The sequence below is a fragment of the Micromys minutus genome, assembly GCF_963924665.1.
Source record: "Micromys minutus genome assembly, chromosome: 25".
NCBI classification, from domain to species: Eukaryota; Metazoa; Chordata; class Mammalia; order Rodentia; family Muridae; genus Micromys; species Micromys minutus.
The window spans coordinates 38,388,173-38,415,995 of NC_137960.1; the positions used below are offsets into that span (position 1 = coordinate 38,388,173).

Genomic DNA, 27,823 nt, shown 5'->3' on the forward strand with positions numbered 1-27,823 from the left:
TTTTGGAAATGTTATTTTTACCTCTGGAACCCAACACTGAAAGGTCCAAAGTATACTTTATTCACAGTAAAATTATCCATTAGATTAAGTAATACAACAAAACTAGAAAACCTGAGGAGTGATGTTAAGTTTTTTATCTCAAGCTGTTCAAATGAATTAAAAATTCAGTTACAGTAAGGTGGGGTGGAGCAGGCCTTTAGTCCCAGCACTCAGGAGGCAGAGGCAGGTGGATTTCTGAGTTCAAGGCTACATAGTGAGACCCTGTCTCTAATAATAATAAATAAAGGGAATAAAATTTCAACTGTAGCATTATGATTTTTTTATTGGAAAGCCTAAGGGAAAAACAGGTTTTCTTGTGCACACACACAACCCTATGTGTCTCAGAATCAGGATTCAGAAGTATGTACATTTTTCATATGACCATAGATGAAATTCTTCGACACACTTTCCATCTATTTTTGATGCGACTTCTAGAGAGCGAGACCCTGATCGGGAACTCGGGCGGCTGTCTTGTCAAAGTGTTCTCTGTCCTTACCCAACAGCAGCGGTTCGTACACACAGTTCTGAAAGGTGCTGAGGAGTCGTTATTCACAGTGTCACTTTGCTAACTCTGTACAGGTAAACAGGCTTTATGTGTATTAATGAAGATGGCTTTCAATGGCTCTCAACCACAAGCTTCAAATCAAGACAGTGCCCTTAGTCACAGCCGCAGGAACTGTACAAACACAATAAACCACTGCACATTTAGTGCAGAACAAATGCTGTATCATCTGATTGTCACACACCTGTGTGACACACTCCAGGAAGAGCTCTCACATGCTGCATATGTGGCAAACATACAAAAATACTGAAACGCCCCTGTCCCCCTCTAGAGCAATTTCAGTCTGTGAAGGGACTCACAGGTTCTTAACCACAAACCCCAGGAGCCTTCCTATTCACAGTCTTTATAAAGGAAGCCTGTTTCTACTGGGAGACCAACAAAGGAACTAGTCAAGGATGCCATCAAGTTCTATGTTGAGAAATAAAACAGAAAGACACTGAAACATTGTTTTAGAGGTCGCTAAAAATATTCCAAAGCAGAACTGGTTTCTTGACAGTAAAATGTGTAATTTTGTTTCAGTCCTGTGACTTTCATCCTTTCCATAACTGGGGGGCACTGCCTTACCTGGGGGAGAGGAACTTCCTGTGTGTGAGCATGTCATTCAGTTAATCTCCAGTACAAAGTATCCAGCTGTCTTCCAGTGAGCATCCACTCAGGCCCTTGTCTAGTTTCTGAAGTTTAAGCTCTCATATTCGTTCTTTGTTTCTCCCCAAATCCCCAAATATTCCAAGATTAAAATTTTCATCAAAAAATCACAAATATAAATGCAGTGTGACACACATGTGCTACATTTGACTTAAACTACTAATAAGTTACAGGCTGCCAAATAACTTAATAAAATTCATGATGCAAATCCCTGGCAAAAGATGAATCCATCTTTTCCTCATGGATAATTAAGCAGTCCAGTGATTTTTAAATTACTTACAAAATAAAGGCAAAATAAGATGTAAAATAGTATTTATAAAAGTCATGTTAGAAACCCAGATACCGGAAATCTTTAACAAAGATAATGTAATATTTCAGAATTGCTCTCTGAAAACTGTTAAAGAGGTTTAGGATCAATTAGTGGTTTCAAAAAAAAAAGTAGTTTCAGGGAACTAGGGAACATTATTTTAATGTGTGACATAGTAAATATACATTACATATATACATATATGTATATGTGTATGTGTATGTGTATATACATACAGTAACACTGCAATGGGAATTCATTTAAGTTAATCATTGAGCCTGCTACCATTTGGCAAGTATATTTCTTTTTCAAAGTCGGCTCCCAGTAACTAATGTATAAATGGCAGACGTCAGCTGTTTGTGTTTTCTGTACTTCCGTTAACAAGGATATATCAGAAGTGCCAAGGAGTCATTTGTACGCCTGCAGAAACAAACAAACAAAACCCTTACTTGTTGCTGTAACAGATATACCTTAAAATATGTAACACCGCTATGCTTGAAAATTAAAAATACATAAGTCTTCAAAAGTGGGGTGCTTGGGAAAAGGGAATTTGAGAACCCTTATTCAGAATAAATTACAGGTCTGCAGCCCCAGCACTCCATAAGAAGTGACTTGTCCGATCTTGGCTCATCTTCTGGACTGTGCTGTGGTCCAACCACTTACTGGCATGGTGTGAGGTCAAGGGGCCCGGTTTGCAGGCTTCAGGTGGAATTTTCTTGAATATTGGCAAAACTGGTGCTTGACTTGAGACGTTTGGCTGGGGAGACACAAGGGCTGGGTTTCAACTCCTGCTCTTGAGGGCTTTCCCATTGCTTACATGCAAACCACTATACTGTCTATTTATTGGCTGAATCTGACTTGATTCAATCTTAGATGTAAAACTAAGTTGTTTTTATGTGCAGCATAAAATTAAATTAAGTAGAAACCACTGCCCATGACTTTGCTAAAAGCAGTACCTAATAAAACAGGCATCCCGGTTTTCTTGAGCACCGTAGTCTTAATGTGCGGATAAAGAATAACAATAAAAGCCCAAGCTAGAAACCAAACTCTAAGCGCCTCCTAAAAGAGTGTTCGCAAAGCGTCTACTGCAGTCATTTTTAATTACGAAGCCTGAAGACTTCCTCCTAGGAGCTAGAACAAGACAGCATCATATCTATCTAACCGAGACAAGGGAAAGTGTACATACTGAAAGAAAGAGCATTACCTCTATTTTCAGATAAAAAGTGTTTTTAAGCAGGGCATATGGCATGAGCCTGTAACCCTGGCACTTAGGAGACTCGGGACGGAGGACTTCGAGTTTGAAGCCAGCCTGGCTACGTAGCAAGTTCCAGAGCACCTGTGTTACAAATGAGCCCATATCTCAGACAGGTTCACTCACTTTTCGGGGGATTAGGGCGCTAGTTCAGCGGTAAAGGGTATTTCTAACACTTATAATACCCAGCACGAAGCAAGAACAACAAAACACACGCCCTGTGTGTGTTTGTGTAAATCTTACAGTGAAATGCACTATTCTGAGCTGGAGGTGGTGGCATGCACCTTTGATCCTAGCAGAGGCAGGTGGATTTCTATGAGTTTGAAGCCAGCCTGCTCTACTGAGCAAGTTCCCGGATAGCCAGAGCTACACAGAGAAACCCTGAGTTGAAAACAAACAAATCGGCAAAAGAGGCTCTAGTTTTAAAAAGAAATGATTTTTTTTTAAAGTTGAATTGTATATCACACACAGCACTGTTAGCCAGATAGGTCATTTTCAGCTGTGGTTAATGAGGCTCCGGCACGGAGACGTCAGGTTTCCATTCAGTCATGGCCACCTGCTGAGGCAGTGTTCTGAACAGATGAGTGCAGATGTTTCTCGTGCTCTAGAACTGAAAGCCCACAGTGCCACCCACGGAGGGCTGCAGCCGCCAGGCACCTCTGTTCCTTACCTCGCTTTAGGCTCTACACAACTCTCAAAGCACTCCTGTGTCACCAGTTCGTGCAGGGAGCAAGGGGAAGGTCAGGGACGGAGATGACTCGTCCACGAGCACAGGCACGTGAACTCAACTCACGTGACTGTCTGGGGATTACTGTGGGTGGTTTTCTCTCCCTCTCTATGTTTTTATTGTTTATTTGCTTTGGGATTTTTTTTTTTTTTTTGGCTGTGTTAACTTGTTTGTTTTTAAATCAGGCTTGAGCTGTGATTCTAAAAATCTAAGAATTCTAAGTTCTTAGGCTGGCTTAGAACTCGTCATATAGACCAGGCTGGCTTTAACTCAAGGATCTACTTGCTTCAGCTTCCAGAAACAAGGCCTGGCATTATTTGATCCAGTATCTTTCTCCATAAAGAATCTTACAGGGCGAGCACTTTGACGCTAACATTAAGCAGACTATATAGTATTGTTCTGTTCAACAAATGTCTGCGAGCACTCACTGTGGCCAGGCGCTTTCTAGGTACCGGTGATCTGGCGGTATGCAAGGAAAGAAATTCTTGTTCTGATGAACTTTATGACCCAACCGAGGGAGATGAGTCTATCAGGTAGAACTAACAGGTGAAAATTAAGTAACTCAGCTCCTCGGCGGCAGCAGCTTATTGACGGAGTGCCAGGAAAGAAAGACCCCACGGGGCTGGAGATGGCCCAGCACTTGCCCCATCCTGTCTAAAACAAATCTGTATCTTTTGCCCTACATTATCGTGCTGAAGGTTGAACCCACGGCCTTGTGCATACAGGAGCTTTAACGCTGTACTCCAGACTGCTTTTACATATAGGTGCTCAGCTAAACCTACGGATGAGTATGCAAAGGAACTTACGTAGAATGAGTTTGCGTTTCTTTTGCTCCGAGTGGAGGAAGCTGCTGAGGTAGAAGACAACAGGCAGAAAGAGAATGAATACAGAAACAGCGACCACGGACACCGTGTCGCTGCAGGAGACGGAGCAGTTGAAGGTTCGGCTCCAAAGCTTTCGGGTAATGTTCATCTAGGAAGAAGTATTATAGGATGTTATACTTAAGTTCTCTTTAATTTCTTAGTATATATTTGCAATCCAAACATCGTTTAAGACAGTTTTAAGAATCTACTGATATTTGAGAACAATTTCTTCTGCTGGGGAGAAAAGAAGCTGGTTTACAATTAGTAACTATATAATATTTTTGTTTTGTTTTGTTTTTGAGACTCTCTGTGCAACCCTGGTTATTTTGGAACTCACTCTGTAGACCAGGCTGGCCTCAAACTCAGATATTCACCTGCCTCTGCCTCCTGAGTGATGTGCCACCAGCACCAGCTGCCACTGTATAAACTTATAACCACACAAAACGTCATATTCTAAATACATAATAATTACCAAGATATACCAGAATGTCGACCATTTTGTCATCCAGAGAATGTGTAGTTACAAAAATAGAGTCAAGACTCTTTCCTTAATTAAAGGTTACTTATTACTGAGAGCCTGTTATTAAGCAAGTACAGTCATTAGACTGAGATGTAAAAACCCAAGGACCTCAGGAACAGCCATATTCAGAGCTTTTTTTTTTTTATAGTATAAGGTGGTATTTTATTTATCATCAATTAAAAACTCAGTTGAAAATATTTACAGTATCATTTGAACTCAATCCAAGGAATCGATTTTCATGTTTTTACATGTCAGTATTGGGTATTAAAAGGACAGTCAATATAATATGTTCAGAGCTTTTTACCATCCTGGAGCACTACTGGTTTGATAATGCAGATATAACTATTCTTAATGATTCCTAACGACAAGCCTAGCCATTTTGACCTTGAGTTCTCTACTTCTGAGCCAATGATTTGTCTTGGATAACTAGTTCTCAAGCATTGTATTGCCTGGGAGCACAGCTGCCACCTACTGGTCCTCTGTGGAAAGACAAGCTATACAATGGAGAAAAGGCTTCCAGACTCCCCAACATTTATTCTTCACACAACATCCTGGGCATGGTGGAGCATGTCTGTAATCCCAGTACTATGAGGACAAAGCAGGAGTGTTACTTCAAGTTCAAGGCTGGCCTGTGCTTAATAATGAGACCTCACTGTTGCTCAAGCACACTGTCTGTATGCATGTCTGTCTCTCTGTGTCTCTCCTGTCTGTCTCTGTCTCTCCCTCCCTCCCTTCTTCTCTCCCTCACCCCCCCATGCTGTGAATTGTCCTACCTACTAAATGATGAATTAGAAAATGCTAGGTCTTTGTCCTCATGTGGCTGGTATCTCAGTGAGGAGACAGACTATGAGTAAATGTTTTCAAGTTATCATAGAAAGAAATGAACGCAACAAGTGCACACGATCTTTTGAAAACACGTTAGTTGGATGTGAAAACTCTTCAACCAGTACCAACTGGACAGAGAGCTGAAATTTAAGCACAAAAAAGCACCATGACCCTGAAAGCCATACCTACTTTCTTACCTACTCCCAACTCCCTTTTGTTTTTTGTCGTCCCTGGGTGCACTTTTTACTTTGAAATAAAAGTAACTCACCCGTGAGGTACATGGTTAATGTTCATTTTGGCCTGACTCAGATACCGTAGAACTTATTTCTAATTACTGTAGCTCTGGCTGGAGATGCCACGTGCATATCCCAGTGCACTCAAGAGATGCTAACACTGACAGCGCGTTCAGCACACGAAACACGGGAACCAAATACTCACTGCGTCCTCCACATCAATGCATAGGTGTGTTCCAGGCTCAGCCTTATTCTCAAGTCTGCTCATTTTCTGCATCTCGCTGTACAGGAGGCTCAGATTTTTATACGCCTCTTTACAGTTTTTGCACACTTCGGAGTAATTTTTTGGTGGGAGGAGACTGTACGTGCGCCCCTGAAATGACAAATACAAGATGTAAGACACATAGTATATACTGGACACAGCATCTCTGCACGCCAACCATTCAACACCCCGCCCCCGAGCCCAGTCAGAAGACAGTACAGCAGCAGACAGACGCCAACAACACCCGGCGAGAACACAAGCCTCCTTAACAAGCGGTGGGCGGTTGGATATCCACATGTCAAGACTGAAACTAGATTCCTCGACTCTGACAAAAATCAGCTGAGGAGTAAATCAAAGACCTTAATTTAGGACCTGAAACTTTGAAATCACTAGAGAGAAAAAAAATCCAAAAACCACAAAGATAGAACAGGCAAAGAGTCCGGCTGATAGCTCGGTGGGTAAGGCTGCTTGCCATTAAGCAATGACAGAATATAGCCGGTGGAACCCACGGCAAGCTGTCCTCCGATATCCATATGCACCTTCTAAATAAATACATGAAAGTAATTCTTTCAAAAAAGAAAGAAAAGGCAAACGCTTTCTGAACAAGCCTCGAACAAAAGATCATGAAGATCAAAGCAGAACTTTCATACATGAGGAAGGTAAGAATGTCACAATAAAACCCACTGCAGTGTGCAATGACTGCACATTAATAAAAAGAAGTGCACAAAAGTCACTGGTGACCCCAAGAAGAAAACAGTCATGGGCTGTGAGGATGGGGCTTCCTAGACCACTGGGATGATGAGTCCTGAGGATCTGAGGCTGTGAGGCAAGGGTTTCTAGAACTCTCTAGATATGAGGGTGTGAGGCAAGTGTTTCTAGAACTTTCTAGACTTAGTGGTTTGAGGCAAGGGTTTCTGGAACTTTCTAGATCTGAGGGTGTAAGGCAAGAGTTTTTAGAACTTTCTAGCAGACCTGGTATGTGGGCAGAAGGCAGTGGGGTACCCAGCACCTCCTAGGTGTCTCTTAATTTTGAAACTGCTACACAGGCCTCTGATGAACACTATGGAGGATACTGGAGACATCAGTGGTTCACTGCTGAATGACTGATGGGTAAATACTGACCTTCCTAAGCTGTCTCCCTGTTGACATTTATACTTAATGATGCTGTTCTTTCCCCATAAACGTCATTCCTGCTAGGCTTCACAGCCTAAACATCATCCTCAATCTGAATGAAATTAGACGGATATAAACCATACTCAACTCTTTTTATTGGATATTTTATGTATGTACATTTCAAATGTTATCCCCTTTCCCGGTTTCTCCTCTGAAAAGCCCCTCTCCCTCCCCCTGCTTCTATGAAGATGCTCCCCCTCCCACCCACCCACTCCCACCTCACCACCCTGGCATTTCCCTACACTGGGGAATCAATCAAGCCTTCACAGGACCAAGGGTCTCTCCTCCCACTGATGCCAGACAAGGCCATCCTCTGCTACATATGTGACTGGAGCCATGGGTCCCCCATGTGTACTCTTTGGTTGGTGGTTTAGTCCCTGGGAGCTCTGGGGGTTCTGGCTGGTTGGTATTGTTGTTCTTCCTATGGGGTTGTATGGAGCAATGAGGGATGGGGAACTGGGGGTAGCCACAAGCAGGTCCCAGATGCCAAAAAAGCAAGAGGATCCCAGGACACAACAGGGTTGAGATTAGCTAAAATGCCCAACAAAGGGGAGGGAGAACCTGTAGAGACCACATCCAGAGGTTAGGCAAGGTCCCCGGTTGGGAAGTGGGGCCACCCACTCATCTCCAAATTTTTAACCCATAATGGCTAAAGGAAATATGGGGACAAAGTGTGGAGCAGACTGACGGAAAGGCCATCCAGACAAACCCAGTCACTATTGCAGGTGGCCAAGAAGTGCTTGCTGACAGGAGCCTGTTACAGCTGTCTCCTGAGAGGTTCTGTCAGAGTCTGACCAATACAGAGGCAGATGCTCACAGCCAGCCACTGGACTGAGCACAGGGACCCCAATGGCGGAATCAGAGAAAGGACAGAGCCTGCAGTGTGGGGAGGGGGCGGGGCAGGATGCCAGCAAACCCCAGGCTCTGGCTTCTAGGCAGACACATCTGTATTTTGAAACACAAATTTATACCTTTGCTCTCTATACTCTATTCTTTACCATGAGCAAAGGGTATCTACCAAACATGGAGATGAGAAAGACTGAACTGACAATTCCCACTCCACTCCAGGGACGGGGGTGCTAAACCCTTCTTCCCCACAGCTATCTACAGACCAGAGACACTGGGGACACAGGAGGCTGTCACAGTAGCTGCACCAGTGTCAGACACCCTTTCACTCTGCCCGGTCACCAGGACAGGCTGGGGTTTGAGAGAAGCCATTGGCGAACACTTCCCACCTAGAGTGGACTGGTACAGTGTGTGAGCCTCCTCCTGCCCATCCACCCATGGGGAGAACTGCTGTCTCAGCCTGTTCTCCATCCCAAAGCCCCTGCGCTCAGTTGTCAGAGCCTCTGTGTCGCCATCTCTGCCTACTTTCTTCATCTAGCTGGCTGGCCGTAAGTAACCAGTGTCTGATGACCCCTAACCCTGCAGCCCCTCTCCCATCTCACTAAACCATCTGAGCGTAGATATCTGCCAGGAACATCAAGAGTATCATACATAAACAGTTCCACAAATCATGCTGCATTTATTTATTGTTTATTTCTCTGTGTGTGCATGCACAGGCATGCACTTGCCGTGGTGTGTACGTGGTGCTCAGAAGACGACCAGATGGAGGGGTTCCCTTCTTCTATGTGAGGCCCTAGAATTTAACTTGAGCTATGGGGGCTCGGCAAGTGCTTTTAGCCCTGGAGCAATCTCTCTTGCCCCAAACAGAATTCTCCTTTAAAACAGCCCAGTGTGTCTCCTGCAGTCTTATCTCAGGCAAGCCCCTTCACCTCTATACCTCAGCAACCGCTTTCAGTAAGGGCGGAAACCAGGGAGACGTGGAATGAAATTATATGGTACTTCTGGGGTGCCTTTGCCCTAATGAGCCTGTCCTAGTCAGGGTTTCTATTCCTGCACAAACATCAGGACCAAAAAGCAAGTTGGGGAGGAAAGGGTTTATTCAGCTTACACTTCCACATTGCTGTTCATCACCAGAGGAAGTCAGGACTGGAACTCAAGCAGGTCAGGAAGCAGGAGCTGATGCAGAGGCCATGGAGGGAGGTTACTTACTGGCTTGCTTCCCCTGGCTTGCTCAACTTGCTTCCTTATAGAACCCAGGTCCACCAGCCCAGGGATGGCTCCACCCACAATGGGCTGGGCTTTCCCCCTTGATCACTAGTTGAGAAAATGCCTTACAGCTGGATCTCATGGAGGCATTTCCTCAACTGAGGCTCCTTTCTCGGTGATAACTCCAGCTTGTGTCAAGTTGACACAAAACCAGCCAATACAAACCTGTACCCAACACTTGCTAGTTATGACTATTTACTCAAGACATTTCGAATTAAAAATTATCCCAGTTTTAAAAAGCACTGTTTATGTACATGGGTGTTTTCTGCATGTATGTATGTACGACCCATGTGTGCCTGTTGTCTACAGAGGCCATAAGTTACTTTGTTCCCATGAATCTGGAGTCACGAAGGTTGTGAGCCACCAGGTGGGGGATGAGAATTGAACCCAGGCCCTCTGCAAGAGCAGTCAGTGCTCTTATTCATTAAGCCATGTCTACAGCCGCCTGAAACAGGATTCCTAATCCTCATTGTCCTATTTATCTCCCTTCATGGCATCAACACCCTCCCGTCTACTCAGGGCCTAAGCCCATCCGTGCTCTTTTCTTATCAGACAAACACACTCTCTGTAAGAGAACATAACCCATCAGTTGGACAGACTTCTAATACTTATTCTGAATTATCTGCTTTCCTCTAACGCTAACAGGGAATGCCGTGATCCAGCCACTGGCGTCACAGATCTGCCTCCCACAGAAAAGCAACCAGCGCTCTTAACCTCTAAGCCCTGTATCCAGCCCCTAGTTTGTATTAAGACTTAATGTTATTTTTAAATTTTGTATGTTTAGAAAGTATGGGAGAATATGCATGTGACTGCAGTTGCCCCAGAGGCCAGAGAAGGGCACTGGATTCCCTAGAGCAGGAGTGACAGTTGCCTGTGATCTGCCTGGCACCCAGTCCACAGTAAGCATTCTTGTGTATTGTTTGGTTTTTTCACACAGCGTCTCTGTGACTGGCCTGGAACTCATGGTGCAGAGAAGGCTGGCCTCAGAGAGAGCTGCCTGCCTCTGCTTTGTGAGTGCTGGGACTAAAAGCATGCACCACCACACACTAAGCCATCCCTCCAATACCCAATCCTTTCCTTCCTTCCTTCCTTCCTTCCTTCCTTCTTTCTCTCCCCCCCCCCACCCCCCACAGTCTTACTGTATAGCCCATAGCCCCAGCTGGCTGGTTTGGCTTTGTGAATCAGCAGCTTTGAAGTCTCAGATTCCTGCCTCTGCCGGCCAAGTACAGGGCATGTGCTCCCACACTTGGTCCTGAGCTGCAGTTCTGATATTTTCAAGTGGAAAAAAAAAATCCAAGAGTCTAAGAGTAGAAATAAAGGTTCACTAATTCCTTTATGAGGAGGAAACAAAATATAAAAACCAAAAACCTGTAAAGAGTCGGAATTGCACATTACCCACTCGCAGTAAGACTATATGACTGACCTGCAGGTTATGCTCAAAGCAGGCCAAAGTCTTGTTAAACAGACTAAGGAAGTCCTCTGTGTTATTTGACAAATCCTCACTGTTGTTTGTTAGGCAATCTGCAAAAACAAGGAAACAAGCATTATGTAGTCCAGCCTTGCCTACAAATTTACAGAAATCCACTTGTCTCTGCCTCCCAAGTGCTGGGATTAAAGGCCTATGTCACCATACCTAGCAAATAGTTAAAAGTGTAAATAAAACTTAGAAATAAGGAACAGGATAGGGAAATGAAGGAGACTGAGCAAGATCACACAACTGATACTTGGAAGGCTGTAATTTGTAATCAGTCTGGCTGATTCTCAGACACTGCAAGGTCAGTAACACACACATACATACACATACAGTATACACAAACAAACAAACCATATGTATGCACACACAAACACATACACACATACACATAAACATATATATACATACGTACAATACACATACAGACACACTCCTAGATTCCAATTTCAATACTCAAAAGGTGACAACTGCATGCTACAGTTCCTCTCCGGTACCCATAAGAGCCTGACACCACCAGGGATTCAGGAAGTCACTGCCACCTGATCAGAAAGATGAATTCTAAGCCTGGTTCACAGGGGAGGGCAACCAGCACTTTAACTTCTGTGTGTAAACTTGGGACACTGGAAGCTGGTACTCACCCAACTTGATGAATTATAAAACAACACTTCTGAATCCAAAAGCCAGCTAGACTTCAGTGGACTCCAGACAGACAGACAGACAGACAGACAGATACCCTCCCCCCCTACACACACACAGCTTGGGCAGGAGCCCCTCTGTACCAGTGAACATGGATGGAGGCCTTCCTGGTGACCTTTCTCCTAGATGCTTGACCTCTCTGAGCCCGTGACCCCATAGTCTCTGCAGCCTTATCATCTCAAGAGCACAGTGTGGGTCTAAGTGCTCAACAGTTTACAGACTAATGGTTCCCTTTACAGATGAGCAACCTAAGCAAGAGAAAGAAGGGGACACTGAGACTCACATACAAGTCCGTAAGACAAAGAATGCCAAATGAGCTCTCCATGCACCTGAACCCCTATATGTCAGTATCCATAAAGTTCAAATACTAAAATCCTTTGCTGTCGTTTGTTTGTTGAGACAGGGTTTCTCTGTGTTGCCCTGGCTGTCCTGGAACTCACTCTGTAGACTAGGTTGGCCTTGAATTTAGAGATCTGCTTGCTTTTCTTCCCCAGCGCTGGGATTAAAGGTGTGCGGCACTACCCGCCTGGCTTACTAAAATCTTTAAAGTAATAATATAAGCTCCCTTTTCGTGCTATTTTATTAACATGATGTAGCCTTAGCTCCTGGATCAGGTAGAACACATAAATAAAAACAAGCACAATTATAGTCATTCAGTTAATCTAACGGCCTTTAGCTTGGGCGCTGCTGTCTTACAGAGGAGTCCTGGAAACACAGTGAGTCCTGTCTGCCTGGCAGACACAGCCGAAGATGGCGGGCGCCGCCTCCCCGGGTGCATGCAGCAGCCCAGAGCATGCTGTTCTGGAGAGCTCTGGCAATTTCTCCTACAAGATACACAAATAAACAATTTCTTTATAAAAATGATTTATGAAGAAGGCTGTTCTGAGGAATAAAAGGACTTAATGTCTTCTATTCTACTGCTATTTTCTTTTCACTTAAAGTAATTGGAGAATTAAGTGAAAAGCCCGTGCAGACTGATGATCTGATTAAGAGCTGTGCTGCCACTGTATTTTTTTTTTTTCAGTAACTATTAGGCAGTGGTATTACAAAGCGCAAAGGCGCTCACTTAATACAGCAGGGTTAAACGTGTCTTCATTATTAGAAGAACCCTGACTTTCTGATAGAACACAAAGGAACTCCAGTAAATCCCCTTGATCCGCTGCCAGGAATAGGAGCATACGGTTATACACAGTAAGCAGCTGTACATGGTGGAAATCAGTGAGCACGGGAAGGTAGTAACGACACAGCTCTCCATACGCGCCAAGTGAAGTGGTCATTGTGCTTCTGGCTCATCTCAGATAATCAATGGAGCCTCATCAAGGGCAGATTAGCACAGCTCAAGAGGCGTTCTCCAGGCGCTAAGGATTCCAGTCAAGCCCTCACACAGAAACCAACTAAATTACAACAGAATTGTGTGGCTTGTCTCCCTCCCCAATCCCCCAGGGCTGAGGATTGAACCCTGGTCCCCCTATACTGAAGCACCCTATCACTGAGTACTGAGTACTCTAGGGACAGAGTCTGCACCCACACTTTTCCTCGTCCTGCCTCTCCTTCCTGAGTGCTGGGATTACAGGTGTGGCATCTACTAGGAGATTGTTTCAAGATCTCTAGTCATTTAAAAGCAATTTTAAAAGATTTATTTATTTATTATATGTAAGTACACTGTAGCTGTCTTCAGACACACCAGAAGAGGGCATCAGATCTCATTACAGATGGTTGTGAGCCACCATGTGGTTGCTGGGATTTGAACTCAGGACCTCTGGAAGAGCAGCCAGTGCTCCTAACCACTGAGTCATCTCTCCAGCCCCTAAAACAAATTTCTTAAAGATGTATTTACATATGAGTATTATTTACACACATTACATGCCTGGTGCCCATGATGGTTAAGAGAGGGTGTGGGATTCCATGGACTTGGAATCATGGGTATCTGCAAGCTGCCGTGAGAGCTGGGAACCAAACCCTGGTCCTGAGAACTGAACCCAGGACTTCTAACCGCCAAGCCGTCTTTGCAGCCCCTCTGCTCTTTCTTTTAAGACACTTTTTATTTTATGGGTATGTTTGCCTGCATGTGTGAGTGCATGTATATCTGACACCCTCTGGGACCAGATGATGGCACTAGATGCCCTGGGACTGGAATAACAGACAATTCTAAGCGGCTGTGTGGACACTGGGAACTGGGCCTGGGTCCTCTGCAAGAGCAGCCAATGCTCTGAACCTCTGAGGCACCGCTCCAGCCCATCCCTGCTGGGCTGTTTGTATGGAGTAGAGTTTATTCAGGGCATGAGGAGGGGAGTTGAGAGGGTAACAGAAACAGAGAAAGGCAGAGAGAGAGAGAGAGAGAGAGAGAGAGAGAGAGAGAGAGAGAGAGAGAGAGAGAGAGAGAGAGAGAGAGAAGTAGCAGAGTAGAGGCCATGTGGAGAGATTGGTGGGAAGCGATGGAGGAAGGGTGAGAAGAGAGAATGAGGGCAGGAAAGGAAGAGCAAGAGAGCCATCCCTGCTATTTTAAAAATGAGTTTTGGGGCTGGAGAGATGGCTCAGTGGGTAAGAGCACCAACTATTCTTCAAGAGGTCCTGAGTTCAATTCCCAGCAACCACATGGTGTCTCACAAACCATCTGTAATGGGATCTGGTGTGTATGAAGACAGCTACAGTGTACTCATATACATAAAAATAAATAAATTTTCTAAAACATGAGTTTTATATTGTCACATCCTGTGGTGTCCGATGTTGCTATGTATTCAAACACTGCCTCCCCACAAGACCGGGTTGTTCCCAACCTTGCTCCCCAATTTACAACTATTGGTTAAATAAAAATGGCTACAACCAACTACTGAGGAGAAGAGAGAGGTGGAGTTTGAGTTACTGAGGTTGTAGGAGGGAGGGAGGGAGGGGACAGGGGGCAGGAGGTCTCCATTAGACACAATGAACCAGGAGCACATGGGAAATGGGCCCTGAGAACAGGCTGGTGGAGTAGAAATAACCTGAGAAGGCTCAAGCAGCAAGTATTTAGGGAGCAGAGCTGGGAAGTAACAGTCTAGAAACTAGAAATCCAGATTAGGGGCAAACCCCCAGTAGTTGTCCAAAGACAAATACATAAATTGTAGTATGGGTCTCATTCATTTAGAAGCTACAGGGGGGTTGAAATAAGTCACTTATTTTAAAACATCCCTATGAGCCCGTCTAAGGTAGGAGGAATACAAGTTATGCCTGGTAGACTGAGACAGGAAGCTTGTGAGCCCAACCCCGGGGGTGGGGGGATGAGACACATTGATGCCCTGATTCACTACACAGCTTAGAGGGGAAGGGTGCCTGCCTCCAGCCTGAAGACCCGACGGGGACTCCCAGGGACCCACATAAAGAGAACTAATTTCACGGACAACAATAATCACCACTTTGCGAAAAGTTGAGCGTCAGAAGGTAAGAATAAACGTGCATGTCCTGTAATTAGGTTTAGAAATACAAAGACTGCGTTTAAAATCACACAAATAAGTCCACGCCACATAGATAATACTTGAGAAAGACGGGGCACTGCCCGCCTGACCTGGCTCAGCAGGTTTTATTAGTGATTCTTGAATCATGAATACTTAGGTTATATGCACCGCTGAAAGTTAATTTCCCTTTGATGAATCAGAATGTTCTTCAGAATTCCACGGCGCTTTGGCGACATCCTCACACCCATAAAATATCGTCAGGGCACTAGAATTTCAGGCTGCCTATGGAGAGAGCACATTTCCAGGATGGCAGATGGCTTTATAGAGTGTCTGGTGCCAAACCTGGTGGCCTGAGGTGGATTCCCAGGGACCCGTGTGATGGAAGGAGAAAACCAACTCCAGGTTAAACTAAGCAGTCTATTGTAACTCGTACTTCATACATGCTGACACTGGCTCTCCGTTTCTTCACAGCAGAATGCAGATGAACAATCACACCCCCTGGATCAGTGCTCTTCACCTGACATTCACTTATGCTTGCCTCATCCACACAGAAGGGTGGGAGGAGCCTAACCTGAGACCTAACCTCCTCATCCACACAGAGGGTGGGAGGAGCCTAACCTGAGACCTAACCTCCTCATCCACACAGAGGGTGGGAGGAGCCTAAACTGAGACCTAACCTCCTCATCCACACAGAGGGTGGGAGGAGCCTAACCTGAGACCTAACCTCCTCATCCACACAGAGGGTGGGAGGAGCCTAAACTGAGACCTAACCTCCTCATCCACACAGAGGGTGGGAGGAGCCTAAACTGAGACCTAACCTCCTCATCCACACAGAGGGTGGGAGGAGCCTAAACTGAGACCTAACCTCCTCATCCACACAGAGGGTGGGAGGAGCCTAAACTGAGACCTAACCTCCTGATGCTCACACAGAACGGTGGGAGGAGCCTAACCTGAGACCTAACCTCCTCATCCACACAGAGGGTGGGAGGAGCCTAACCTGAGACCTAACCTCCTCATCCACACAGAGGGTGGGAGGAGCCTAACCTGAGACCTAACCTCCTGATGCTCACACAGAACGGTGGGAGGAGCCTAACCCGAGACCTATAACCAGCCTGCTCGCTCCCACACTTCCTCTTCCTCCAGACTCCTTACTCGTGTTCCCGGTGTCTCACTAGATTGTGCAAGACAAGCAAGAATGTTTTGTGACATTCTGATAAATATGGAGGTTTTTTTGTTGTTGTTGTTTGTTTTTGGAGCTGGAGACCGAGTCCAGGGCCTCATACAAGCGCTCTGCCTCTCACCTAAACCCCAACCACCGTACATTTCTTTAAACTTTTTAAAAAATCTTTTTATTTTTCTTTCAGATAACTTTCCTGCTATCTTCATGAGCCAGGTGTGCGGAGAGCATCATTAGAAATGCGTATACACTTGGCAAAGAGTCTAGTTAAAATGATCACAGAAGTGCTGGAGAGATGGCTCACAACCATCTGTACTGAGGTCTGAGGTCCTCTTCTGGAGCGCAGGCATACCTACAAATAGAGCACTCATATACATAAAATAAATGAATATTTAAAATGATCACATAGGATGCCCACCACTGAGGAGACAGCATTAAAGACATCTAAGAAATTAGTTTGGGACTACAAGGGGGAAAGGGGAGAGAGAGGAGAGAAGGGAGACACAGAGAGACAGAAGTGGAAAGAGGAAAAAAGAATGTTGTTATTGAATAAATCGGAAAAAAAAGAATGAAATGTATTGAGTTCAGGCTCGTAAAACTATTCCAATCCCATTTAAAACTCAACACAGGAATCATGAAACACTTTAAAATAGGATTAAAACAATGAATGGGAAATCAGGTTTTTTAGTGAATAATCCTGGAAAAGAAAGCATTTGGTCCCTCTGGCTTTATCTAACATGAAAATGTCATATCAGAACATTCCAGGAGCTTCTACATTTTCTAGAGAACTTTGAGTGGGAATTAAATGCATGAAGTTTAAAGCAGGTAACTTTACCTCTTCTGAATGAAGGTCAGAACCCAAAAAAATCAAAGTCATCCTTTCCTGCTCCCACCCCACCTACCCCTCCCCACCTACCTCCCCCCTTCCCCCTCCTCCACCTATCCCCTCCCCCACCTACCCCCTCACACACTCACAGACACACCTACCCCCTCCCCAAAATACATTCTTTTGCCTGGCTTGTTAATGGGTTCTAATTAGGAGATGACAACATCTTAGTGGTTCATTCCTCAGAAGTGCAGTCAAAGTAAGGTTTTCAACACAGGGCTCAGACAACAAAAGTGCACACAGCTACAGCCCCCAGCACCAGGGAGGTGGGACCGGAAGACCAGAAGTTCAAGGCCATCGGTGACTACACAGAGAGTCTGACACCACCCATGGACTACAGGAAACGTAGTCTCAAAAAATTCAAATTCTTTTAAATCCCGTTTAGAAGCTGGAGATTCAGCAGTTAAGAACACTGGCTTTGAGCTAAAGAAATGGCTCAGTGGTTACGAGCACTGACATTAAATAAATAAATAAATCTTTTTTTTAAAAGAGATTTCTTTATTATATGTAAGTACACTGTAGCTATTTTTCAGGCACCAGAAGAGGGCATCAGATCCCATTACAGATGGCTGTGAGCCACCATGTGGTTGCTGGGATTTGAACTCAGGCCCTCTGGAAGAGCAGTCAGTGCTCTTAACCACTGAGCCATCTCTCCAGCCCAAAGAAAGAAAGAAAGAAAGAAAGAAAGAAAGAAAGAAAGAACACTGTCTGCTCTTCCTTCCAGAGGACCTGGCTTCAAGTCCCAGCGCTCACCTGGTGGCTTACAACCATCTGTGTAACTCCAGACCCAGGAGAGCTGATGCTTTCTGGCCTCCTAATGCATCAGGCACAGTAAAAAATGTTCATGTGCATACACGCAAGCAAAAACTCATATACATAGAATAGAAACAATTTTTAAGAGGTGTCCCATTTAAAACCAGCTCTAGTGTTCTGTATACATGTGTGCATATGTGTTCAGGGTGCACATGTGGGGTCTTCTACCTTCTTTGTTGAGACAGTCTCCACTAACCCCAGAGCTCACTGACTGGCCAGCCTGCTGGTTCTTGCACCCCTAGGACCCTCAAGTGTCTGCCTCCCAGTGCACAGAGCCACAAAAGAGCCTGGTGGCTGGCGCTCTGGTTCTTATGTTTGCATAGCAAGCAGCAGCTGAGCCGTCTCCCCAGCCCCCTACATTGTTTTGTTAGTTTGGTCACCTCTTATGTAGCCCAGGTTGGCCTTAATTAAACTCACTGAGTAGTTGAGGATGACCTTAATCTTCTGATCTTCCTAATTCCCATGGGATCATACACACATGTCACCATGCTCAGTTTGCACAGTCCTGGAGACAGAGTCCAGGTGTTCACACATGTTAGCCAAGCACTCCGCCAACGAGCCATATCCTCAACCCCTACCTGGCTTTTTAAAAGGCTCTCCGATCTATTTATGAGTGGAATTTTCAATTTTGGCCGTGGTGATGACAAATACCTATGATCCAATCATTCAGAAGGCTAGGAGTTCCAGGCCAGCCCAGCTACATGAAGCTGTTGCTAAAAACGACAGCCTGATGCAGCACAGTGAGTGGGTGGCAGGGGGATCAAGTCATCCTGAGGTACATGCCACCCTGACCTATATACAAAATGTCTTAACCACAAAAGAAAACAGCAGCAACAACAACAACAAAACCCTACACACAACAAAGAAAAATGGTTCTGCCCAGCTAAGCCATTTTCCCAATTAGGGTATGTAGAAAGAAGTTTGACAATGTTGGCTCATAAGAGAAACAATTGTATCCATCAAAGTCCTACCTTCCTTCTCTGACTTCACCTGAGGGTTCCCAGGACCCCCACTTTTCCCTCACACTCTGTGCCTCTGCTGTCTTTCACCTCAGCTCTAGCCAGCGGAGCCATGCCCAGCCATGAAGCCTTAGTTCAAAGAACGCTTCTGGCTGACTTCTCCTTCCAAGACTGTAGTGTTACTACTTACTTCCCTAAGTTATATCTGTAACTATATCTTTCTCACTAAGTTGTGGACAGTGGAACATATGGGCATAAGGACAGTTGACACTCAAGGAGAGCTCAGGTTGAAATAATGATTTAGGTTTTTCCAGAGAAAATGTCCAATAGGGGTCACTTTATCACACAAAACCATCTGTTCTGCAAAGCTGGCAGAACAGATATCCCTTCCTCTCCTCCCAATTAGAAATATCATAATTATTATGTTAAACAGTTGTTAGAGGTTCTGCTACTTTCTCGAACATAGAGATGAAGAAACTAAAGTTCCATATGACAAAGTTGACTGCCCCAAACCTGCCATCAAGCAAATGCCTGTCTGAACTCAGAGCTCTGTAATCTGCTACACAATTCTGGCTGGCAGGACTCACCCAGGTGACAATGGCTAACACACCGTGATGCAGTGACAGCTCAAACTTGGTGACAGGTGTACTACGTGGTTTCAGCCATTTTAAAGCTCACTGAGATCAAATCTGACACCTGTTACTGAACCAACCGCGGCATTGCGTGCACCACGCAGACGAGGAGACTCACTTGCACAGTTTGCTTCCTGCCACGTGCTGTTGAAAAACTCAGACACCATCACAACTATTTGCATTCTGTCTGCCATCAGGAGACTTCCGGCACAGCGCTGGCCCTCCGAGGTGTTCTGCAACGGCAACAACAAAAGAAAGATGTAATCTGAGTATTTGGACTTTCCAAGAAAATTGTAGCCCACGAAAGCCATAAACAGTTAGGACATTAGAAACCATTAGAGACTTTTGTCTGATATGATCTGGTAGCAACAGCAGCAATAATAAACATGGCAGGAAGACAATTATCTGACATTTATTGTCACAGGGTTCACAAGCGAAGAGACTCTTTGCTTATCAGCTTAGCCATCTCTCCAGCTCCATCTTTGCTTCTTGAATCTTTGTTTCTGTGCTCAAGTTCAACTTCTTAATTCTGACTTGTGAGTGTGTTGCAATGCACAGGGTAACTTCCAGAATTCGGGCAACAAAATGTAGCAATGTCTCTTTCCAGTTGACGCAGAGCGTGACAAATTTTATTTTCACTTTTGCTTCTCTTCCGCTGACTAAACTTGTATGCAGTAAGTGTGTTATTTGTGTAGTACTTTTCATCTGTGTGCAAGTGTTCCCAAACTTTTGGCTTGTCTTTGGGTCATTTCTGGGTCCAAATGTTAGTATCCTGTAAGAAAATCCAGTAATCCATCCACATAAACCCAAGAGTTCAATAGAAAAACATGTCTTCCAAAGACCATGTAATGGTGAAAGGAACTCGTGCTGTGCACATAATGAACCTGAGGTCCTAACGTCTTGAGCCTCTTCTATTTCCCATCCCTGTTGCCTGAAGCAGGGCACTGAGTCCTGGGCCCTTTCTTCTTTCAAAGCTACTTATATTGTGCTTGCTGGCGTTGGGACTGGGAAGTGTCAGAGAAACCATAGGGACCTGCCTGCCAACACAGAGGCTGGGAGTGACACCGTGGGCTGAAAGAGACCCAGTGGGGACGGGGGGAAGGGAACTGACCAGCCGTGTGGAGACTCACCACCTGTGTACATCTCACTAACGAGACGCATCTAGCAGAGCGCTTTGCTTTGCTTTTGTCTGTTGTTTTCTTAAACTTCGAGATGGTAGGTTCCTGGCATAGTCCTTACCTACTAAGCCACCTGAAGGCCCAAGTACATACTTTTCTCTTTCTTTATTTTCTATCTTTCCTTCTTTCTTTCAATTTATTCATTTAACAGCTCCCTCGTCCTGGCCCCCCTCACACAGCCTATGCTCCCCCCCATCCCCTTCTCCTCTGAAAAGGTGGGGCCCCCTGGGTATCACCCCACTCTGGCACAGAAGCCCACAGAAGACCAGGTGCCTCTTCTCCCACTGACACCAGACAAGGCAGCCCAGTTAGGGGAACAAGACCCAAAAGCAGACATCAGAGTCAGGGACAGCCCCCACCCCACCCAACTCTAATTGCCGGGGGACCACATGAAGACCAAACTGCACATCTGTTACATATGTGCGAGGCTTGAGGGTAAGGGACTAGGTCTAACCCATACTTAGTCTTTGGTTGGTTGTTCAGTCTCTCCAAATAAGTACTTTTAAAATACAGTCTGATGAAACATTTCCCAGTTCCTTTTTTGGAAGAATAACAACTAAAATTTCTTTATTGTTTGTTGTTGTGTATGTGCATGTGTAGATATGAACTTCATGTGTGTGTGTGTGTGTGTGTGTCTTATGTTATACCTGTGTATACGTCTGCAGAGGCCAGCGGACATACTGCTCTATAGCTCTGTGCCTTATTCTCTGAGTTAGGGTCTCTCATTAAGCCTGGAACTAGTCTTAGGCAGGTGGATGGAGCAGCCCCAGCAAGTTTCCCGCCTCTGCTCCCTATGCCACTGGGTTATAGGTGCATGCAGTCATGCCCACCTTTTTGCATGGGTGCTGAGAACTTTATGCCTGTACAGCAGGCCCTCTTCCCCACTAAGCCACTTGTCCTGCCCTTCTTTACTCTTTGGTCCTATTACTTATGTGGTACTGGGGACCACAGATGTGCTCGGCCAGCACACAAACCCAGGGCTGCATCTTCAACCTTGCAAGTTTCCTTTCTTTTTTCAGTTTAGACAATCCCAGGCTAACATCAAACTTGTGATCCTCTTGGCTCAACCTCCCTAGTCCTGGGATTACAAGAACGCACCCCTATAACAGTCTCCTTTATTGAGTCCTTACTGGAGCTTGTCCAGGGACCAAGACAAACCTAGGTCATGACAGATAGTCTTGAGAGCTGACCTAACTCCTAAATGAAACTGGAGCTCAATTTCATAACCTATATTACATGAAATAACACATATTCTCCAAGGATCCCATGCCTGGCACACGGTCAGAAGAAGTGGCACTCCATCTATGTGACTTCCTACCAACCCCAGGTACACAGGGAGAGTCTGTCTGAGTGGGTGTAGGCAGTTCAACTGCATCTCCATGTAGCTGCTTGGCTACTTAAAAATTGCTACAGGCTGGATGAGATAGATGGCTTTGTGGACAAAGGCAGTGCCCGAGAATCTAAGAGGCAGAATCCAAGCCCTAGACCTCTTGGTGAAACCACGAAACTGTGTCCCACAAACTGTCCTCTTCCCTCCATGTGTGTCCAAGACATCGGTACCCACACACTTGCATAGGCACACCATATCTACAGAGATAAATACTCATCTATCTAACCTAACGGGCAGATATAATTTTTAAAAATCACTGCATGGTAACCAGGAGTGGCACAGTTTGGTTGAGGAAACACAAACATAGCTGGGGGGAGTTGGAAAAAGTTCATGGAGAATGCAGGATTTGAACTAAGCCCTGAACTGGGAAAGGAAAGAGAAGACAGCATAAAGCAACCACAGGGTGAAAGTGATGTAGACACGTAGCACGCAGTCACTGTTTGGTAGCAGCAGGGACACTCTGAACATGGCGTCACTATGGATATGTTGGGACAAGGTTGGGAAAGTCCTTAAGGATCAAGCAAAAGGAAAATATGTTTCGGGGGCTGGAGAGAGGCTTAGCATTTGCTATTCCTCCAGAGAACTTGGTCTTGATTCCCAGCACCTACATGGTGATATACAACTGACCGTCACTTCAGTTCTAGGGGATTTTGTGCCTTCTGCTCCCCATATGCACCAGGCACTTGTAAGGAGTACACAAGCATACATACAGGCAAAACACCCACTGTCTTAGTTAGGGTTTCACTGCTGTGAACAGACACCATGACCAAGACAACTCTTATCAATGACAACATTTAATTCGGGCTGGTTTACATGTTCAGAGCTTAAATCCATTATCATCAAGGCAGAAACATGGCAGGCATGGTGCAGGAGGAGCTGAGAGTTCTACATCTTCATCTTAAGGCTGCTAGTGGAAGACTGGCTTCTAGGCAGCTAGGATGAGGGTCTTAAAGCCCAGGCCCACAGTGACACATTTACTCCAACAGGGCCACACCTTCTAATAATGCTACTCCCTGGGCAGAGCAAATACAAACCATCACACCCACCACATTAAAGTGTTTTGTGTGAAACACGCTGTAGTGTTCTGAATTTGCTTGGCCCAGGTAGTGGTCCCAGAGCACCATCCCGCTCTTCCTCTCAGCGCTACGAAACAGGTAGAGTCGCCCTTCTGAGCTGACAGCCTGCTTCTCCTACCGAGTGACCCCGAGTGTGTGTCTAGGGTTTCCATCTGGAATCAACTCCTATAGGACAGAAACTTCACATGTCTCTACAGTCTCAACACACAGTATAATGGCCAAGACTTATTGGTCCTTATTTATATCTTAAAATTCTATATACTGCTTTGTCATAGTCATAACCATCTGGCAGAAGCCTAGCCATCAAAAAAGAGCACACAGGCAGGCAGGCAGACAGACAGACAGACACGCACGCACGCGCGCGCACACACACACACACACACACACACACACACACACACACACACACACTATTTAAATGTGTTTCCTGTCTCCCTCCCTAGGACCTTGGGAAAAGAAGGAAGGACAGGGGTAAAGAAACAGAAAGGAAATACACAGTGCCACATTAGCATCTCATCCTCTTTCCTGACTACTTCTCTGTCAGGGACGCTTTCCCACCCATTCCCTCCCTTCACCTTGGTGTCTGCCATCAGAACCACTTGTGCAGATGTTGACAGATACACGTCCAACCTCACTCGGCTATTGGTTGATGCCCATGATTCTTATTACTAGAGCTTGGGATCATTTTTATTTTTATTTTTCAGACCTATTTATTTTATTTGATGTATGTAAATGTTTCATATTCGCCGTGTGTATTGTATTCAGTACCTGCAAAGGTCAAAAGATGCCAGATACCCTGGATGAGGCATGTGGGTGCTGGGAATGGAACCAGCCTCCTCTGCAGGAGCAGCAACTGCTCTTAACCCAGAACCATTGCCCTAGCCACTGGGATCATTTTGTTGGTTTGTTCTTTTTTTTTTAAGTCTCATAATTCTACAACATCTACATACACAAAGAAAACATCCACAGCCGGAAAGACCCAAGGTTAGCATCATGATTCACGGGCATCATGCTCACAAGCCCTTGTTATTTAAAATTTTTAAAAAGGCAGCTGGAAATTATAAAATTTGCAGAAAAATGGATGGGACTGAACAATCAGGTATTAAGTGACATGACCTAGGCAGAAAAAGACAAATGCCACATGTTCTCACATACGTATACCCTAGCCTTTCATGTTTATTTATGTGTATTAACATGGAGTGACTGTTGCGTAGAGGCCAGTACATCAGGAAGAAGCCCATAATACAGGGTATAAAAAGAAGTTGAAGGAAGGGGGGTTACAAATGGTGAGAGGGTACAAGAAGGAGTGGGGGTCACTGGTGGGAGGGTCCAACGGAGATGTGGATCAGGGACTTGGAGGGAAGGAGAGGTAGAGTGGACGAACCATAACTATGTAAGGAGATGCCAGCGGGTTACTTGGTATACTGGATTAGGGTTTTACTGCTGTGAACAGACATCATGACCAAGGCAAGTCTTATAAAGGACATTTAATTGGGGCTGGCTTACAGGTTCAGAAGTTCAGTCCATCATCATCAAGGTGGGAGCAGGCAGCACCTAGGCAGGCATGATGCAGGCAGAGCTGAGAGTTCTGCATCTTTATCTGAAGGCTGCTAGCAGAATACCGACCTCCAGGCATCAAGGGTGAGGGTCTTAAAGCCCATGCCCACAGTGGCACACCTCCTTCAACAGGGCCACACCTTCTAATAGTGCCACTCCCTGGGCCAAGCATATACAAACCATCACATATACTAACTTAAAAATAAAAACAGAGTTGGGGCTCTGTTAGTAGACAGCTTGCCTAGCATGGACAAGCCATGGGTCTCATTCCCAGCACTGCATAAAACCAGGTCTGTCTTAGTGCCACGTGTTGGTAATCTAGGCATGTGGGAGGTGAAAGCAGGTCAAGTGATCCTCTGCTACACCGTGAGTTCAAGGCCAGTCAGAAACTTCATCACAAATAAATACGCTAATTAAATTAAAATAGAATTTTTAAAAAGTCTCTCTAAAAACAGCTTATTTAATATAACTGCTCAAAATCAAGTATAACGCTGCAGAGGGCAGGGACTAAAAGTCATAGAGAAAGGAGGGAATCTGGAAAATACTGCATGTCCGCCTATTTAAACTGCCTGGAAAGTCAGCTCTTTCCACGGAGTGACTCTGGTTTTACTTAAGGCAAATGAATCCCCCATTTACAAACAAATAAACATAAAATCTGGTTAGTAACATTAGGCTGGATTAAAAACAAGATGCACCTACAGACACATTTCTATTGAAGCCACATTTTTCATGAGACTACTTGGCCCCTCAGTACGCGAACCGCTCCTACCCCCAATCCCAGTGTCCTCATATTTTCCTTCACCAGGCAGTCCTGTGACTCTCATTGGGGCCGCCACTAATCCTTTCCTAGTTTATACGGTACTTAGAAGCAGACTGTGTCTTCCTCCACTGTGTCTTCCTCTTTGTTCGCCTTCATTAAATCCCTCACATCACCAGGAAAGCTCTCGAGTAACCAAGAAGGCAAGGCAGACTGCCCTAAAATTTTCAACTCCCACTAACCACGAGCTATTACCGTGTGTCAGCTCTGTGTGACCTCTCTTGATCCCCACTTCACAGATGAGAAAACAAGCAGAGAGTGTCACTAACTTGCCCAGAGTACAGGCTGACAAACAGGATAGAACCGGACTCCTGGTGAGCAGACTCCGGATTATTGCCTTACTGTGAAAAATTCCCATAACGCAACATGAAACGACTGGACTCTTTCTCTAGAATTTTATAGAGGAGGAAACCAACAGTGTAAAAATAATCAAATAATCAAGGTCACACTGCTAGAAACTGATGGCTCTGGGTATGTTCGCTGTAATGTTCCAGCAAACCTGTCCCAAGAAGATGCCGGCTTACAGCATCTAGGGAGGCACATTCGAAGCCCTAAGCCCCTGACGCCACTCGTCTGTTTCTGGTACCCCAACTCCACAGACCGTCCAATACCTTCCCTTACCTCCCCAGCTCCCGCGCCACAGGTGCCGAGGCTGCCCCTCTACCTACCCCGACGTTCCGGCTGATGTTGTCCATCTTGATCGCGACCTGTTGGAAGAGCGGGTAGCAGGTCTGGCAGAGGCGCACGGGCCGGGCGCTGCGCACCATACAAGCGGTCAGCTCGGCGCTGCTATTGGCGAAGTCCACCAGCAGCTCCCGACACTCGGGCTCCAGATCCGGCAGGTCCGGGGGCAGCAGCGTCAGCGGCCCCAGACCTCCGCCCTGTAGCAGAGACAGGGTCAAGTCCTGCACCTCCAGCAGCTGCTGCTCCGACAGCAGGTCCGCAAAGCCTGGGTGCGGACTGCTGGTGAAGGGGAGCGCGCCCAGGGCGCACCTCCACCACAGCAGCTGCTGCAACGCCAGCAGCCACCGCCACGGCCACCCGCTGCGCCGCGACAGCTCCGCGTCCCGAGCCATCCCCGGGCCCGCCCGCGCCGGACCACTTGCCCGGTACCTCTGACTGCAGCCGCTTCCGGCTTCAGCCGGCGCAGGCCCCGTCACGAGGTGCGTGCGTCACGGCCCCGCCCACCTGCCGTGAAGTGAGAGCGCGCGCGTGTGAGCGCGCCCGGCCTGCACGTCCGCGGAGAGGCAACTCCGGGGCATCCCCGGCCGGCCTCCGTCCTGCACGCCCTGAACCTTGCGGTTCCCCTCCTGTGGAGGGTTCCGGAGCCTGCGGAGTTGGTTCTGGTCGCTGGGCCCCGCAGGGAGATGACTGTCCAATGAGCTCCCAGAAAAACCAGGTAGAGTGATGGTTTGGGCAGGTGTTCATTGACTCTGGGTTAGTTTTTCATCTTCCCTGGAGAGTGGATAATATCTGTTGGCAGTTCTGGTTTTACAACTTGTGGCTTCCAGGCTTAATTGATTTTAATTCTCAACTGTCTACCCGAACAGAACTTCCTGTGGTGATGAAAATAGTCCACGTCTTAGTTAATAGCCACACGTAGCAGCTGAACCCTTGTTACAATGATAGAAATGATTTTCCAATGTTACTTAGTTTAAATGTAAATATCTGACTAGTGACAACTGTGTAGGACTAGGATCTGAGCATAGTGTTTTATTACTATAGAAACCCAACCTAATACATACACTTGAACATAGCCTACTAAATATAATTTATATATATAGTATATAATCAGTATACCATATATTATATAACATAATATGTAATGTTAATATATAACATGTAACATGTGATATGTAATATGTAGCATTTTATATTGTCTATTGTATAATATATATTATATTATATTATGTTGTATATTATATAATATTATGATAATATTTATATATTATATATTAATACATATATAGGTATTTCTTTATGGAGACAAGCCTCATGTAGGTCAGGCTCCAACACACTAGGAAGCACACTTGGGTTGTACAAGAGAATGGCCTTGAAATTCTGACCCTCCTGCCTCCCTGCTGAAATGTACCAGCATGTACCACCACACCCACTGTTTGTGCTGCTGGAGATCAAACCCAGGGCCTGGTGTGTGCTAAGCACAAAAGCACTTTGTTAACCCAGAGACACCTCAGCGGGGGGCGGGGGGGTGCCCGG

The 27,823-nt window shown here is 45.6% G+C and overlaps 1 protein-coding gene across 1 annotated transcript; it reads right to left on the reverse strand.

Annotated features, from left to right (window-relative positions):
- Positions 1–233: 233 nt before the first annotated feature.
- OSTM1 (osteoclastogenesis associated transmembrane protein 1) lies at positions 234–26,709 on the reverse strand. The gene is made up of 7 exons (XM_080937912.1): positions 26,275–26,709; positions 19,707–19,821; positions 10,944–11,041; positions 6,179–6,346; positions 4,339–4,504; positions 2,217–2,310; positions 234–1,973 (listed from the first exon to the last, which is right to left on the reverse strand). The coding sequence occupies exons 1-6, from the start codon at positions 26,680–26,682 to the stop codon at positions 2,255–2,257; spliced, it is 1,011 nt and encodes a 336-aa protein (XP_080794038.1). The 5' UTR covers positions 26,683–26,709; the 3' UTR covers positions 234–1,973; positions 2,217–2,254.
- Between the last annotated feature and the right edge of the window lie 1,114 nt (positions 26,710–27,823).

Coding starts and splice junctions, on each gene's coding strand:
- OSTM1 (XM_080937912.1), bottom strand. CDS start 26,682: ATGGCTCGGGACGCGGAGCTGTCGCGGCGCAGCGGGTGGCCGTGGCGG. Junction 4,505..6,178: donor GCATTGATGTGGAGGACGCA/GTGAGTATTTGG, acceptor ACTTCTTCCTAG/ATGAACATTACCCGAAAGCT. Junction 2,311..4,338: donor GAAACGCAAACTCATTCTAC/GTAAGTTCCTTT, acceptor GTGTCTCCCCAG/CCAAACGTCTCAAGTCAAGC.